Source organism: Anabrus simplex, chromosome 6 (genome assembly GCF_040414725.1).
Source record: "Anabrus simplex isolate iqAnaSimp1 chromosome 6, ASM4041472v1, whole genome shotgun sequence".
NCBI classification, from domain to species: domain Eukaryota; kingdom Metazoa; phylum Arthropoda; class Insecta; order Orthoptera; family Tettigoniidae; genus Anabrus; species Anabrus simplex.
This window is the reverse complement of record NC_090270.1, coordinates 266,714,823-266,733,932: the sequence shown is the minus strand read 5'-3', so window position 1 is coordinate 266,733,932 and position 19,110 is coordinate 266,714,823. Positions and strand designations below refer to the sequence as shown.

At 38.7% G+C, this 19,110-nt stretch overlaps 1 protein-coding gene across 1 annotated transcript in view; it reads left to right on the top strand.

Annotated features, from left to right (window-relative positions):
* Ddx1 (ATP-dependent RNA helicase Ddx1) overlaps positions 1–15,444 on the top strand; it is a 113,063-nt gene extending 97,619 nt beyond the window's left edge. Inside the window, exons 10-11 of the mRNA XM_067149290.2 lie at positions 840–1,057; positions 15,158–15,444. Of these exons, the coding sequence (XP_067005391.1) occupies positions 840–1,057; positions 15,158–15,394 (455 nt within the window). The 3' untranslated portion in view covers positions 15,395–15,444. The remainder of the gene's footprint in view (positions 1–839; positions 1,058–15,157) is intronic.
* Positions 15,445–19,110: the final 3,666 nt, after the last annotated feature.

Here is a 19,110-nt window from a genome sequence, read left to right as displayed (position 1 = left end):
TGTTATTATTGAGGAATTTTTCTGTATACTGCATTTGCTGCATTTAAGTCTTAGTAGTCCTCGAAAATTGTTTTCTTACTCCTCCTTGTCCATTATCAACTTAGTTCTTTATTGCAAACAACTTAATCCATTTGAAGCTCTGTAAACCTTGTAACACTTGAGATTAACCCCATGTTAATTAATTTTTATTTTCTTTATGTACCTTTGGTTAGCTCAGAATATACTAATTTAAGTTTGTATTAAGATTTCTTATTTACTTAAATATAATGTGCTTTTTTATTGAATTAGTGTACACTTACATTTTTTTTTTGCTAGGGGCTATACGTCGCACTGACAGAGATAGGTCTTATGGCGACAATGGGATAGGAAAGGCCTAGGTGTTGGAAGGAAGCGGTCGTGGCCTTAATTAAGGTACAGCCCCAGCATTTGCCTGGTGTGAAAATGGGAAACCACGGAAAACCATTTTCAGGGCTGCCGATAGTGGGATTCGAACCTACTATCTCCCGGATGCAAGCTCACTTACAATTTTAGGTTAAATGTCTTCACTTCATTGTGAAATAATTGTATGCTGTATTCAATGGGCTCATTAGCGTCGGGTAAATACACTGGAGCTCCGCCAGTCTGAAAGTTCGGATAATCTGACCCAGAAATTTATGAAAGAAATTTCAGACTAAATTGGCCTCTTGACACATTAGAATAGCAGATGTACTGTAAAATGAATACAATATGTAATTACAGTACAGATCAGCAGATTTAACTCTCAGTAAATTTAACAGTGAAAGCGATAAAACAATACAGTATCTTACATCACTCATTATTGCGTGTTATCTTATTTCCAGTGATCAACATGACTCTGCCGGACGAAAAGTCTAACTATGTCCACCGTATTGGACGAGTAGGACGAGCAGAGAGGATGGGTCTGGCCATCTCTCTGGTATCGGCAGTCCCAGAGAAGGTATGGTACCACGGAGAATGGTGTTCCTCTCGTGGCCGCAACTGCTGGAACACTCGCCTCACTGACGAGGGAGGCTGCTGCATCTGGTACAATGAGCCACAGGTGAGAATTCATTTTAATTTGTTAAGAAGAACAGTGTTGACTGAGTTAACGTAACTTTTTTAAGTTTTCAGTCTGTCGAACACCAATTATAACACCTGTAACACTGTAACATACCCGTAAAACACATACACTATTAAACAAAGAATGTCCTGTTTCATTCTTGAAAGTTTATTACCAGATTCTATCAAATCACACTTTTTTTATGATGAAAATTTTTCATAAATGTAGAAACATTTATGTTTAAATTCTGTTTATTCCCTTTAATACTGAAAGTTAGAACTTATCTTAATGAAGTGCTCCAGAAGTACGTCCTCTCTCTTTGCTGATCCGACAGAGAATGCAAGGTGTTGCAATGCTGTGTCACTGGCACGAGATATTATCATATTTTCATTGTTTTAGAAATTATATGGGGGTTACTTCTTCTTCTTCTTTAGCGTTTGTCCCGCCTGGTGGCAGGGTCCGCTGTATGGATTCGTTGTCTCCATTTAATTCGGTCACAGGCCACGTCAGGATGTAGTCTTACAGCTTTCAGGTCGTTGTGCACTGTATCGATCCATCGCTGTCTTGGTCGTCCCTTGGGCCTCTTTCCAGCGACTTCCAATGTATACGCTGACTTTGCCAGTGTATTGTCTTCTACATGCAATACATGTCCAAACCAGCGCAGACGATTTTCCTGCATTTTCTTCTGGATTGGAAGTGTGTCAAAGTCCTTAATGGCAACTTCGGAGGAGATGGAGACCATCGGTACGGTGTAGTTGGCAAATGAGGCACTCTATCTTTCTGGGAGTTAATGCAGAGAGGAACGTAGCGTTTGTTCTCCAGAGGAGCAGCTACAAAAGGCGTCTGTTCTCCAGGTCAGGAGCGGCCTAACTACCTGCTGGCAGCAGCTCTAAAATGCTTGGCGACAGGCTCTGTGACAAGCCGGCCGTAAAAACATACCGTCACATCTTTATGGAAATGTTGTCTCATGATATGGGGGTTACTTGATGAGCATTATTTAATGGGCTGGCTAGTTGACAGTAATTTTCCATTACGTCATTTGTGGTGCTGTCAACACCATTCATGGAAATGATTTGTATTATTATTATTATTATTATTATTATTATTATTAGGGAGTAAATGTAAGTTAATGATTGTGATGAAATAAAAGTTGGGAATTGAATTAAAGTGTACCTTGTAAGACTTTTTTTAGTGATAAATAATGACCTACTAAATCATCAAGTCAGGCTAGTTGGCCATGTGGTTAGGGGCGCGCAGTTGTGAACTTGCATCCGGGAGATAGTGGGTTCTGTGGTTCTTAATTAAAGCCATGGCCGCTTCCTTCCCATTTCTAGCCCTTTCCTATCCCATCGTCGACATAAGACCTACCTGTGTCAATTGCACAGTATGAATTTCATTCCGTATTGATGGTTTTTCAATTATATCAGTATAAAATGTAAAAAAATTTCTTATTCAGTACATCGTATACGGCACCTCAGCTGATATCAACACACAGATATATGTAACACTTACCTCCCTAATGCAGTATCATTGATAAGAATGATGGAAGTCAATTTACACATCAGTTTTTTTATATAGAGAAGACAAGAGATTACATTTCAAGAAGAGAAATTTTAATTAGGTGTCAATAATATGTCACCAGGACACCACTGCAAGACTTTGATAAGCCACATGTTAAAGAATTTATTTAGAAATAGAGTTTTATTGTAATTTATGTTTTTATGACTTTATTTCCATTGAAGATTACTCTAAAATGGGTTGAAACATGTTTGGATAATGTAAACTTATCATCTTTATAGATGTAATATACCATATCCGCCACCGAATAATCCCCGCACCCTAACTTTAGGAAGGCTGATTTTGAAAGAAAAAAAAAGCCAATATTGACGCAAATAAAACCCGCACCCCAATTTCGTGCCTAAATTTTTTTTTTAAATATGTGGGTATTTTTTGCATAAATACGGTATTACGATGTATTGAATAGGAGGATTTTTTACATTTTATATAGATGTAATTATCTGTGTTGGTGCAACGTAAAGCAAATTCTTTCTTTTTTTCTTAATCTGCTTACTCTCCAGGGTTGGCTTTTCCCTCGGACTCAGCGAAGGATCCCACCTCTACCGCCTTGAGGGCAGTGTCCTGGAGTGTGTGAAATTGGGTCGGGGATACAACTGGGGAGAATGACCAGTACCTCGCCCAGGCGGCCTCGCCAGCTATGCTGAACAGGGGCCTTGGTGAGAGATGAGAAGATTGGAAAGGATAGGGAAGGAAGCGGCCGTGGCGTTAAGTTAGGTACCATCCCACCATTTGCCTGGAGACGAAGTGGGAAACCATGGAAACCCACTTCCAGGATGGCTGAGGTGGGAATCGAACCCACCTGTACTCAGTTGACCTCCCGAGGCTGAATGGATCCAGTTCCCGCCCCCGTACCACTTTTCAAATTTTGTGGAAGAGGCGGGAATCAAACTCGGGCCTCTGGGGTTGGCAGCTAATCACACTAACCACTACACAACAGAGGCGGACGAAGCAAATTCTAAAAATAAAAAATAAAAATAAAAAAATCATCAAGATTGGCTTCTGTGTTTAATAATGGTTTGGTATTGTACCTGTCCATTGCCCGGGGATATTGAGGGTTCGTGGATGTTGTAATAAGCCTCGGCTGGAGTCAGTGGTGACCCATCAGTCTCCACTCAGGGCATGGACGTTCACTAAGTATTTATGCAGTTTGACTGACATTAACGCAAGATTCTTATGATCGTAATAATAATATCCAATAGACTATGTAAGACTAAGTGTATCTCATTTAAATAAGAAGACGAATGTTAGTTTCTTGGAAGGATTTTTTTTCCAGTTTAATGAAGTCTAATATTTAAATTAATACAATGATAAATACATTATAGGATGATTGGATAATAGTTGAGTAAACGAAATGAAAGTCTTTGTTGGCTAAGATATATAATCAATCTTTATTAAAATCTTAAATGAACTGAAACACAAACTTGATGGAAACGAATACGGAACTTGCTGAAGGCAATCATCATTATTTGCTACTAATCCTCCACCACTCATAAATAATAGGATGGAATGACATTTTAAAATCAAATTCACTTCACTTGCTTTTATCATAAATTATCCAAGATTTCATCTTCAATGCTCTACACTTCATCCATTATCTCATAAATCATCTAATTGCTAACCAACTTGAGTTCCATAATGGTGACCAGTTGTCAGTATGACTATCCATAAAATGCGATCTTACAGTGTAAAAATACATAATAATTAGATCTCACAATGACATAATTCAATGAACAACAGCATGTACCAGGAATTCACATCAACCACCTAAAAGAACACAATATCTAGCTGATACTAAAATAATCAACGTTCTAAAAAAATTATTAGTGGCATCTGTTTCCACCAGCACTGTCCTCCTGAAAGAAAAAGTATTGAAGGCACACTATCTACAAGAAACATACTATAAGCAACTACGCAGTAATACAACCTACTACCAGGTGACGATAATTTTATTGGTATGACCTTCTACTACACATATGTTATGCTTATTAAATGCTGAAGACTTCTTATGAGTGACCATTCCTTCAAACTAAGCGGTATCTGTACCGTATCATGTCGCGAAAACAGTGTCTCGATGCCCCTACATCAATCCCTACTCCTAACCTTCGGACATATTACATAGTAGAGAATAATGACGACATAACTGCTTGCCTATTTTGGGTTCTTAATTTGTATGACAAACGCTTAAGTCCATTTCTTAATCGTAAGTTCATTGAAATCTCGAATTATTTATCACGCTCCCATTATCTATTTCTCAATGAACCACTTTACCATAACAGCATTAATTCATCATAAACATTTTACCGACGACCCTATCCTTATTATTCACCATATTCAAGCACACCATACATATTCACACTTACTTACCCAAAAATTCACAAGCATTCGTCCGAAGAATTTTATCATCATCACCAATGTATCACAATCAACGCAACACTAATATCACGAAAATATTCGCAACTGCACAACGAATGCACTTGGTATTACTACGCAAGAAGACCTTCTACAAATGAATATTAAATTACATCACCTCACGAAATACTAGTGTGATTCACTCATGAGGACACGCCTTCTTACATTCACCGTAAACATGAAAATTCCGGGTAACTCACGGTAAGACACGCATTTACAAGCTAAATATTGCGTATGACAGATGATCTCGATATTATAACATCAGACTTAACTGTAATCACAAATAATTGAGCACAAGTAACAGTCACATTAGGTCACTCAAGTTGTTTTAACATGTCGCTTCATCATGAAAAGTAAAATACACTCTACTCTACCGCTATGCAACTACAAGAAGATAGGGTAAAGAAATGAAATCTTGGTACTTATCAGTGAAGATTATGTGACACCACTCTCAGTCCTTCGCTCCATTGATCATAGTCTGGCCCTCGTTTTTGGCATCATCTTCCGGGCCTGTTAGGACATTGGGTTGTTTAAGCTTTCATATTCGCTTTCATCATTACATCATTGGAAAAATCTTCGCACATTTTTGAGTCCATGGACCTGAAACTTAGGAAACAAAATTAACACGGTGACACAGGCGTTTTACAATATCTCACAATTATTCTAGAAGACTTGCCTTATTCAGTGTTAGAATCTCAGATCGCTATTCGATACAGTAATATTATCTTTACAACGTCCTTTAATATTTCTTTTTAAGTCCTACTAATGCAGACGTTCCCTTTAAAGACGTGCGAATTACTATCAGTTCAACCTTCAATCTCAGTTTATGCCATCAATTGTTCATAAAACAAAAGTTCATTGAAATTGTTATACTAATAATATTGGTCTGCATTTCATATGTTAGGCTCAACTCGCTGACTTGTAACCTCTCTTCCATCTGTTTTTGACAGTTAAAAAGTGAATTCCAAGATAACTTCATCCCATCTGATTGGAAAGGTGCACAAAGGAACACTTCACCATTTTGTCTCCATGACGTATGTAATTGATCTATCCTCTTCAGCGCCTTCTTGATCATTTAACCTGTAGCATCAGGTCATGGCCTCCTCTGCGTCATCGCTGGACCTGAATACCATGTGGTAGACTTGCTTCTTAATACTGTTGAGAATGTAAACTTATTTTACTAACTTCTGCCCACATATAAAATAATATTTCGTGACTGTAAGCGTCCGGTGACCACGGGGTTCTGAGCTTATGAGTTTTGTTCCTCATCTTATATCCATCCAATTCCCTGTTTGAATGGGCGAATTATTCCGGGTATTTAACACAACTGCACGTATTTCCGAGTAATTCCTGTTAATCATTTTTTTAGCATAACCTTCAATGGCTCAACAGCTGACTCACTTGCCATTGAACGGTTATAATATTTTGTGTAGCCGTTCCTCATTAACACGTTTTTCTGCTTCGCACGTCGTAAATTCGAAGTCCTGATTCTCATTGTACCTCACTTGTCGAGTGACCAATTTTTGCTATTACTGCTTAGTACGATCACATTTTTCCAACCTCTCAAAATGTTACTCGTCATCCCGTGTGAAACAAACGTGATTTCCAACTCGGGTAAGATCTGTTGCCACATTTGCACCATTACAGAAAAAGGCCTTAAATTCCTAAATTTCACATGATAAGTTGCACGTTCGGGTAGCAAACTGTTAGCCTCAGGAATGTTCAGTATTGCTTGCCGGTTAGCAGCAAGATTGCTGAATAACACAGTGAGTCTATTTGTGCTTGTATTTCGCATTCAATTCAAAGTTAGATTTTGTGTTGAGTGGTACAGTGAAGTGTAACTAATATTTGTCGTGTGATACGGTACCCTATATCTGGATTAGGAACATATAAACATATCAATATAGTTGGTCTTATAAACTTACTCATTCGGAACAAATATTTCAGGTTCCCTATGGGAATCAACATCTTTATCATACCTATTCCATCACAGATATTTGTTATTACGGCTTCCGCTTATAATTAAATAGGAATGTAACTCTACATTTCTTATTTATTTGTAGTGATGGGCAGAAAAACGCCCAACTGTTTGGAGAAAACAGTTTTCGGGTGGAAAACGAACGAACTGTTTTTAAAAGTTCCACCAAACTGTTTTTCCTTCAATACAGTCCACAGTTTCTTTCACTGTTCGCTAGTGAGTAGACACTGATGTAACCTTGAACCTACCCGCGCGTTCGGAGCTATTCGGCCTGAAATCGGCATTGCTCGTTACTTAACCACTCCCATTCCCTCGCTGTCAAATCGACTGTTTGTCTCGTATTTAGTTGGCAGTGAGCCAAGAGCTGTTTGGAAAAGCAACTTTTAGCCGTTGAACAGTTCTTCAACGTTTTTGCTTATTGCTGGTTGCGGGCTGTTGGCGGGTGATGTACCGGTGTTCTCAAGCCCGTTTTAAAACGGAACGGTGTTAAGTTTGCCGAATGCTGAGCGAGGCGAGTTGTTTTACAACATGTCAAAACGAAGCGAGGTGTGGAATTATTTCACGAAAAGTGACAATGATAAGGCGCTTTGCACTATCTGCAAGCAACTTATTTCTTACAAGTCAACTATTACAAATTTGAAAGGACATTTGCAAAGAAAACATATAGCAATATATACTGAGCTAACGTGTCATAGTGTTAAGGAAATACCTTCAGCGGAAAAACGACCAACTAGACCTACAGAAGGTAGAGAGGAACCTAGTATTAGCACTAGCAGGCCTGATAGCGAAGCCTCGACTGCTGATTCATGTGTTGCGCCTAAAAGACAAAGATTAATTAGGTCTTACGTCACTAAAAATGTTTCATCTGCCCAAAAGAAATTAATTGATCGTGACTTACTTGATTTATTTATTTTAGATTATCAGCCCTTTAGTATTGTTGAGGATAGAGGGTTTTCTAAACTTATGAAGTGGATCCCTGGCTATGAATTACCTGGTAGAAAGACTATTTCAAATGTGATGGTTCCAGCACTCTATCATCAACAGTTTTCTTTAATAAGAGAGACAGTGAAGAATGAAGCAGTGAGTGTGTGCATAACAACTGATTTGTGGACTTCGTTAGTTGGAGAGAGTTACATTGCCGTAACAGCGCATTACATTACGAAAGAGTTTTCCTTCAAGACGGTTTTACTGAAGTGTTCTAGTTTTTCTGGAAGCCATACGTCCGTTGCGTTGGCAAACGAAATTAAGTGCATACTATCCGATTGGAAGCTGCATGACAAAGTGAATTTTTCAATTTCTGATAACGCTAGTAATATAACAAACGCGTTTGAGGAAATTCTGAAGTGGGAACACTATGGCTGTTTTGCTCATAAATTAAATTTGATTGTCCAGGGTTCTCTTCAGGACATGCAAGTCACCATTGAGAAAATCAAGAAAGTTGTCAGCTACTTCAGGAGAAGTTCACTAGCAAGCGAAAAACTACTGAAGTACCAGATATCAAGTGGACATACAGTGCCTAAACGCCTTTCCCAAGACGTCACAACGCGCTGGAATTCAACTTTTTATATGTTGCGTCGATTTGTTGAACTCGAAGAAGCTATCAGGGCCACTATTGCTCTGCTAGATAAACATCTGCCCGTAATAACTGGCGAAGAGTGGCAAGCTTGTCGTCAACTTTGCAATGTGCTAGCTCCGTTTGAAGAAATGACTAATTCTCTGAGTGGAGAAGCATATATGACTGGAAGTTCTGTGATTGTGGTCGTCAGGTGCCTGAAAGGTATTTGCGAAAAACTCGGGCAATCAGCCGAGTTCACAGAAGGAGTGAGGGCCATAATTGCTAGCCTTATTAAAGGGTTAGGAGAAAGGTTCAAGAACGTTGAACACAACAGCACCTTTGCCTTATGCACTTTATTAGATCCACGCTATAAAGACCACGTTTTTCAGGACCCTGCGGCACTAGATAACGTCAAAAAGAGGGTGCGTAATTTAGTAGTAGACTTAATAGAGAGAAACGCCCAGACCAGCGAGAAGCAGAATATTGACATTCCGTCCTCCTCACTTCCATCTACAACTGGTGCATTTCAGCCCTCTTGTCCAATAAGCGCTTGGAGCATTTTCAACGACATTATTGGAGATAAACGTCCTCAAACCAGCCCTCTGTCACGAGCCAACAAGGAACTGGATTTGTATTTGAAAGATGACATTTTACCTCGTGTAAATGAAGCAGGGGAATCTAATTGCCCCTTAGATTGGTGGAAAAATCACCAACATGTGTATCCCAATTTAGCACAAATATTCGTAACAAAGTGTAACATAGTGGCCACTTCAGTGCCCTGTGAAAGACTTTTTTCCCGAACTGGACTGATTATTAATGAAAGGAGAACAAGGCTGTCATCAAGAAAGGTAGAAATGTTGATGTTCCTTAATGTAAATACGAAGAGTTAGTGCTTGAGTATTTTTCATAACGGGTACCACGTGAACAGAATAATAAAGTGTAGCATAGTGATCACATCAGTGCCATATTGAAGACCTACTTTCCCAAATTGGATTGGTAATTAATGCAAAGCTCTTACAAAAAGAGGTCGAAATATTAATGTTCCTTAATGTAAATATGAATAATTAATTTTTAAGTGTTTTCCTAATATTGTGCATCTTATGAATACTCTCGTTTTTTGTGTGTGTATTTATCACTGTTATCTATAACATTCTGTAACTTCTATTTTTTAAAGTAGTTCTCGTTGAACAATAATCTTATAATGGTATATGATGAACATAGACACTGTATAATAATACTGCTATAGATACTTCACTAATAACAGACTGGTTAACAAAAACTCCGGGTGTGTGGAACCGTATCGATGAGCAGACCGCCGCGATCACAAAACGCTAATGTCAGTTGATAGCCTAATGATAAGTAAATGTCTTCACAGACTATATCCTTTGCTTAACAATGGAGTCTTCACTCGTATTATCGTTCTTCTCTATATCCTTCATACAGGTATTTCGTCAGCCTTCAGCTTGTGCTGTCTGCTTAGACATTACGAAACAAGTTAGATTGAAAGGTGGTGAAATATCTCATTTCCTATCCCGCAGCCCCCTTGTGCATGTGACTCACTCGTCCTTCACTTTCTCGTTATGAACGAATGACCTGTTGTATTCAAACTGTTTGGGAAAACAGTTGTTTTTAACAAACAAACAGTTCGTTGGCGTTTTCCTAAAACAGCAGAAATGACCACCACTATTTATTTGTATTGAATAGGTTGAACTATGTTATTTGTTTATTTCAATTTAATTGGCTTTCTATGAGTACGATCACATTTTTCCTAGCCCTGAAAATGTTATTTGTCATACCTTATGAAAGAAACTTCATTTATAACTCGGGTAAGAGCCGTCGCCACAGTTTCATGATTACAGAAAAAGTTAACTTATTTGTGCTTGAATTTGCATTCCATGCGGAAGTTAGAAACTTATTTTGTGTTGAGTGGTACAGTGAAGTTTTGTCACGTGATACGGTAACCTATATCTGGATTAGGAACATAATCATGTGAAATTGACTGACGTGGTGCATATCTGACTTGTGATAGCCGCCTAGTTATGTATACGGAAAACATGAAATTTCTTACTAATGAAGACAACATTAAAATCTTTCAATAAGTGGACTGGCATCCGGATCTTTAAGCGCGCAGAGGTCGCGAATGTTGAACTCGCACCTTCGATATTCGACTCGATCATTTGACTCGGTCAAAGTTTTTCAAAGTGGCGGTCAGTCATTCCTCCTGATTCGTCCCGGTCGCACATGGTCGAATGGAACCCTCATTGTTTTAAGAGTGTGACCAGAAAATGATGTTTAATAACCCACTGCTCCAAAATAAAAGGCTTCTACTAACATTTGTTTTAGAAAGAGTGTGATCTGCAATAATACTTGGATATTTTTACTGGCCCCCGTGCATATGTTTTCATATTTGTTCGGTGTTTCTCACACCTTTCAGTGCTCTCGTTATTTTATGAGCCAGAGAAGAAAATGTTTACCTATTTGTTCTCTCGTGTTTTTCACACCTTTTAATACAGTAGAAGTCCGCTATAGCGAGTACGGCATATAACGAGAACTCCGTTATAGCGGCAACATTTTTCTGTCCCTTCAAAATTCCTATATTAAACTGTGTATCGTCCTTCGGTTACAGCGAGAACCCTATCACTGGCGCATCCGTTATTACGAGCGATTAAGGGCGCGCGATTTTTCTGTTACCGATATTTATGCACCCCAGCGATGATATTGCATGCGATCGATTACCATCGGCATCATTTCCTCGCTATGTGCACTAGCGATTTCTCTCGTCGACATTCGAAGGCAATGTCGGAGTAGATTAGTAATATCCGTCGACAGTTGTTCCGTAAAGAAAATTCGAAATGAAAGAGAACATATTTTCGTAATAAATGCGTAAATAACATGTCCGATAACGGTTGTTAACTCGTTAAAATTAAGGCTGACTAAATGACCGCTTAATTTTGAGGCTAAATACTGCAATTAAGTAAGAATGGGATACACCTTGAGATATGGCAGAGTGCTTAATTGATTTCAGAGGTTGGTTTATATTTTGTCGCGTCTGGTTAAATTACGGAAAGGCTAATATGAAAATTTATAGCGAGAAAGGTATAGTTTCTCTACTGGCGCTTGAAGTGTGTTTTCATCATGCGTATAGTACGGTTAAGTTAGGATATGTGACGCTGTTTGAATAAGAAAACTGAAACGTTTGCAACAAAATGCTATCGATCATCTTCGGTACGGTATTTGCGAGCTCTCTCGTTGACATTCAGAGGCGATGTTGGAGTTTATTAGTAATACCTATTGACTGATGTTCTCTAAAGAAAATTCGAAATGAAAGTGAAAAACACGTTTTCGTAATAAATGCGTAAATAACATGGCCGATAGCAGTTGTTAACTCGTTAAAAATAAAGACTGAACTAAACGATATCTTAATTTTAATGTTATATACAGAAATTAAGTAAGAGTGTGATACACCTCAAGATATGGCAGAGTACATCACTGATTTCAGAGGATATTTCATATCTTCTCGCGTCTAGTTACGGCTATTTACATGTAAAATTTTCGCGAGGAGGTTATTTCTCTACATGCGTTTCAAATATGTTTTCATGATAGGCTACATATACGGTTAGGTTAGGTGACGCTGTTTGAAGAAGAAAGCGGAGGTGTTTGCCACAGAAATCTCTGTAGTGATACCGTATTCCTCCGAATCCAAGACTATTTTTTTCTCAGAATCTCATGCGAAAACTCAAGGGTTGTTGCATTCGTGGCCTAACAGTAAGTTAATGGATACCACTGGCAACTACCGCGGTAACCACGCTGCTTCTTTTCACACGGGCACAGAACTCGTTGACAATAAACGACCGCCTCTTTACTACACATCGCTAGACGCGACAACCGGTTGTACAGAGCCTGTGTGTTTCTCAAATCTGCAGAATGGCATCAAAGCATGCGACCCTTCGAATTCTTAGAAAAACCATGGCTACTCAGTGGCAGAGTCATAACGCGTCTATTGTACTTGACGTTTAGTAAAATTAAGGTTTATAGACAGCAGGAATATTTTCGTGATGGATAGTCGTGTTGTAAAGATACCGTACGTGGGAAAGGTATTGCCGGCAAATTTTCAACGGGTTCTAGTTGATATTATGATGCCAATTATAAGTTAATGTTTATTAAACACTCGGAAATGTAGAATAATTGTGCAGCCGCAAGAAAATACGGCATAGGCCTAACTAAAGCCAATATTTGGCGTTAGGGTAAAGACAAAGAGCTAAAAAATGCGTACTGTACAAAAAATGCATCAGTGATCCGCAACAAGGACGCTTCAAAGAAGTCGAAGATGAAATATTGAGGTATGTGCACGAAAAAGCAAGGGCGGAATGGCCATACCGTGGCGCAATAAACTCGTTCGTTGACTTTCAACGTTCGCGATTAGGCCAATACATCGCTAGCCGCTGAATTTGGCCGAACCCGACAAGCGAGACGTGCGTGTAGCGGCAGCCGGTTATATCTGACGCTGCGTAAAAGTAACAGTTTTATAGACAGCAAGAATAATTTCCTGATGGATCGTTGTATTGTAGAGACGCATGGAATAGGTATTGCCGGAAAGTTTTCAACGAGTTCTCTTCGGTATTATGATGCCAATGTTAAGTTAATGGTCCTTAAACCCACGGAAATAAAGAATAATTGTGTAGCCGCCAAAAATAAAGAAATACAGTGTGACGAAAGTCAATTTTCGGCGTCTAAAAATAATCTGAAAATGCGTAGGCCTGCTGTACAACAAGGCATTCATATGATTTTACAAACTTCTTTTTGAGCCTGATTAAAATTTTTTGAAGGGAAAAGTGGGGTTCATCTTGGATTCGGAGATATACGGTACTATATTTTTTTTCAGAATGAAATTAAACATACACTTTCACGTAGTATCGGATTACGAAACAAACAAGTAAGCCGTAGTGTGGATATCATCCTCGGAAACGCAAGTTTTACATGTAACTAATCTCATTATTAGACCCGTATTGAATTCTGCTATGATATACTAACAATTTGTTGGTTATTTTGATCCACCTTTTCAATACAAATTCAATACAATCAAATGATGGAGCAATAGTTGCCTTATACTATTTAGTCCATAACTATACTGTTTAAAACTTATAATTTTGCCATCAGATTGTAGCAGCAATCAAGGAAACATGAGGTCCATAAAAACCAGAATTCTCATAGCCCGTCACAAACGGTCGGCCAAGAAAGTACGAGAATTCTCGGGGCCCGTCCCAATATGTTAATAGGGGCTAATGATCAAGGGGTCGTGCATCCTACAAAAGCAAACAAAACAACCACCACTTTCACCCGTTAGTTCATTACCAAGGCGGCTGAACAGTATTTTTATATCGTGGACAATTGTCATTGATGGACTTAACAATAATAATAAAGCAAATTTGTGAACTTCTACTTTTCTATAGCTCATACAGTAAGACTGTATTGGGTATAAAACACTTTTTGCATCAAGATTGAAGATCTGTCAAGATGCCCCACAATGAGTTTTGAAACCCTGTTCCTTTCACATTTTCTGTCATTGTTAAGTTTACTTTTTAGATAGGTCTTAATGTTTCTGGAGGTATTTGGAAGTTTGTGAAAAACATAATAATCAGAAAAATTTCATTATTATTCCTGGAATGGTAAAAACACACAAAATACGAAGGATTGGAAATGATGTTTTGCACAATTTTAATTATTTAAATTTTTCAGTGCTGCTGATAGTAATGGGAAAATTTGACATTTCCAATCGTGGGCCCCTTTTAAATGCTACACCACTGTATGCTAATCAAATAATATGCACAACTTGGTTATTTTTGAATTTAAATTTTTAGTTTCAAGAAATTCTGTTGAGCCATTTTTACATTGTGTCATAAGAGACAAGAATTGAACTGAATTCTCTACCGACTTTTCTATACCTAATCCAAGATAAAAAGGAAGTTTTAGACAAAAATTTGGAGTGTACAGAAAAGTTATAATTTTATTCCTATAGATTATGTGCCCTTAGTTATTAAACACATGCCCATTCATAAAACAAACAAGAACAAAACTACTTTTTAACATTATTTATTTGCACAGTAAAGTATCTTTTACCATAGTCTTCGTTGTCTTATGTCTTTTCTTTTTCCCATCTTTATCCATGTCATTTCTTGTATCCGTCTTTATCCAGCTTTCTTCTTATCCTACACTTTTTGCATCAAGACTGAAGATCTGTCAAGATGCCCCCAATGAGTGTTGAAACCCACCCTCCTGATGAAGCTGGGAAGCAGAAAAAGCATGTTTGTGCTTGTCTCACCTCTCTATTGTTCCCTCTTCAATGCTGGCCTGTCATTTTAATCCCATTATGTGTTCATATCTCTTACACTATAAATTTTGTTGTCCGTCCTTCCCCCACCCCTTCCCCGCTCCCCTCCCCGCCTTAAAACATCATCGCACCACAGCCATTAAGCAAAATAATTTTCCTGGTGATCTGGACTTACTGTATCACTACATACAGTATCCTCCGGTTTTAATTTTTTGAAATTTACTAACTATTATCCTCTCTGTTATTGTGCAGTACCTAGCTGAGATCGAAGAGCATCTGAATGTCACCATTCAGCAGATTGAACCTGACATGAAGGTACCCATGGATGAGTTTGATGGGAAGGTGGTCTACGGTCAGAAACGCCAGCTGACAGGATCCTTGTACGAGAACCACGTGGCGCAGATGGCTCCTACCGTCAAGGAGCTCTCTGAGCTGGAGAGCAAAGCTCAGATCAAGTACCTCAAGAGATACTTCCGCTCTCGTCATTAAAATTGTTATTTCATCTTTTATGTGTGTTAAAATAAAGGCTGCAACATTGGTGTGTTTTGTTCATTTTCTTCTTGTTTGTCATCATTAGGCCCAGATTTCTGTGACCTAAAATCTCAAGAAATATGCACTTATATCCAGAAATAGCTTAGAAGGGATTTCTAAATTCATCTACAAAAAGAAATTTGAGCAATATTAACTCCTATTGGCCACAGCAGACTGTTTGTTGTATAAACATATTATTATTCTACACGTAAAGTAAATGCAACAAATTATTTCCACCTTCTCAATACATATCAGTCATGCAATGTTTACAATAACATTACAATATTATAAGGTACTAGTTTCGGTCCTGTAAGGACCATCATCAGCCAAGCCAAGACAAGTGTAAATTATATTGCTAGAACAGGTTGATGCGGTGAGATGAAATATGAATTGATGGCCAAAAATGGGGTGAAAATGATATACATATAAAATGGACAGTTGTATGTGACAAAATTATATAAATAGTGACAGTAAAATCTTTAAAAACATCGTAATGGTCAACTATTGTCTCGAAATAGAATAAAACGGCTCTAGTTGACAGAGTTGCACATGTAAAATGGTTCAGTCGGATATAAACAAAGTCCAGAGTTTGTCTATTTTATTCTATTTCGAGACAATAGTTGACAAATACTATGTTTTTAAAGATTTTATTGTCACTATTTATATAATTTTGTCACATACAACTGTTCATTTTATATGTATATAATTTTCACCCCATTTTCAGGCCATCAATTCATATTTCATCTCACCGCATCAACCTGTTTTAGCAATATAATTGACACTTGTCTTGGCTTGGCTGATGATGGTCCTTACAAGACCGAAACTAGTACCTTATAATATTGTAATGTTATTGTAAACATTGCATGATTGATATGTATTGAAGGTGAAAATAATTTTTTGTATTTACTTTACGTGTAATCTTAACTCAATACGGAACCAACTATGAAGTTTATAACTTAAATATTATTATTCTGCCGCTTTTCCCATATCCGTGGGGTTACGCATACGACAGTGTCGCGCATGTGGATTTGGCCCTGTTTTACGGCTGAATGCCCTTCTGGTGCCAACACTATATAAAGGGATGTGATGACTATTGCGTGTTTCTGTGGTGGTTGATAATGTGGTGTGTTGTTTGAATATGCAGAGGAGGATGTTGGGACAAACACAAAACACCAGTCCCCCAGCTAGGAGAATTAATCAGACGCGATTAAAATCCCCGACCTGGCTTGGAATCAAACCCATGACCCCCTGAACCAAAGGCCTTAACGTTGATCATTCATTCAGCTATAAAAAATAGAGTAAACTGTATTCATTTTTCCTGCAAAAAATATATGCAGGTTGTACCAAAACTCGACAACAAAAATTTAGGAATGGATTCCTCACATAGAGAGAAGAAAAGGTTATGACAACATCGGTCCGGAAATCTATACTTACAGATTTATTCAAACTTTTGTACATTTACGCGGTACGTCTGTAACGGCAGCTGAAAGACTATGAGCAGGTATCTGAGGAAATGTTCAACGTGATGACCTTAAGCTTACCGGGCGAGTTGGCCGTGCGCGTAGAGGCGCGCGGCTGTGAGCTTGCATCCAGGAGATAATAGGTTCGAATCCCACTATCGGCAGCCCTGAAGATGGTTTTCCGTGGTTTCCCATTTTCACACCAGGCAAATGCTGGGGCTGTACCTAAATTAAGGCCACGGCCGCTTCCTTCCACCTCCTAGGCCTTTCCAATCCCATCGTCGCCATAAGACCTATCTGTGTCGGTGCGACGTAAAGCCCATAGCAAAAAAAAAAAAAAAAAAAAAAACCACCTTAAGCTTGAATACAAGCCTCCGCTCGTCGTCCCATGCGAGTTACGCACGCGATCAAAAATGCTTGGTGTAGTGTGTACTGCCTGACAGGTTGTCACAATGCGCTCACATTAGGTTGCTTCTAGTGATGGGCAGTCTGAGACGAGGTCTCGGGATTTCTCAAGGCCAGCGCAGGCATTATTTCTCGCGAGAAATTTTGAGAAATCTCGAGAACGTTGTCCCCACAATGTGCGGCGAGCAGCGTGTCGTAGGCCTGCAGGTAGTCGGACCTGATTGTTGTTTGTTCCGAATATGCGAACAGCCAACCACGGGCCTTCTCATTTTCGTAAATACGTGTTAACAAGCGACTAGGGCGTTCATTTATACCGAGGTCTATTTTGACGAAGTATAACATAATTATAAAGGATACGCAGTTGGGCATTGTATGCACTGGTAGGTACACGAATGAGTGGTTTAAGTACAGAACCTGACGGCTACTGTAGGTACACGTAACTGGATACTATTTTTTAAAAAACTGAGAGTCAACTCAAGACCTTAGCGGTCCCTTTGATGTTAGTCAGACTTCTGGTCGGTGAAAAGGCTTCCTCAGCGCTAAATAGTTCCGTAGGTTTGTTACTTGTTCCTGAAGTCAGAAGATTCCTTCCATTTGGTTAGATATTCTGGTGAACTGACTTAACGAATGAAAAATATTTTCCCTGTGTAAATATGGAAAAGATATCACATGTTGTATGTTATTCGGGTTCGTTACCAACTCTTATATTTCATACGTAGATGGCTATGAATAGTTCCTGTTCTCAGTGGTGCATGTAGCAAAATAATAATAATTTAATATGAGATTGATATCTTATTGCACTGTGTACTTGTTAAGCTGTGTTCGAGTTCATTCCATTGCTGATAAGTTCGCATAATATTTGCGACGTTGAAAATGGATACAAGAAAACTGTTGGCAATACTGGTTGCAACAGCAGTTCAGTATTAATAATGCCTGCCAGCTGTGAGTCCCCTGTGAAATACTTTAAAGCTAACAAAAGTGGAGAAAAATTAAGTAGGAAATCTAAACACATTGTTTTAAGCGTTTACAGTAGCCTACGAGATTAGAATCCTGTGTGGACTGTGGAAGACGTGGTGAAAAAGACCGCGCAGCTGACCGGTGTTTCTGTGTACAGTGCTTACGCCGCTCGCGTAGAATTTAAACTCCACGGAAAATCCAAGTCTCCAGGGAAAGGTCGAAAGGGAATTCTTATGTTTTCTTGTGGTTCTATATCGTACGCTCTCCTGTGGCTGTATGTCGTGAGCCTTTTTGATGAGATGTTTCTGTAAAGTCGCTGAACATTTAGTTTTAAGAAAGTGTCTCATTATGTAAACAAGCAGTCGAGGTGATAAGGAAAATGTCATTCAACTAAGCTGCATGCTCGTTCGGTTGTTCGTCAGTAGGCCTATGTGTCAGCTCAGTTCGAACTATGCACTCGCCGAAAATAAAACGGGGAGGGCCTTAACACGGTATGGGAATAGGATCCTTGGCGTATTCGATGATAATAATAATTATTATTATTATTCCTGGAAACATTGTATTTTGCAATCCCACTCACAGGTGGGTTTTTCAGCTTGTTGAACTGCCACTGACAGTCGTAGCACGAGAGCGCACTCGTACACTTATGTTGTAAGTCCCCATGTGCCTCGCACAAATTGCTTTATGAAATAAAAATAAACCTTGCTTCTCTTGCCTCGGTGTTCGTCAGTAATCTGTATGTATATATTGGTCAATAAAGGAATAAATAGGTATGGTACGTAATCAAAGTACAGCTATGTGAAAGGAAGTGATTTCGTTTGATGCTTCACTATTTGAGAATGAAGTACTTGT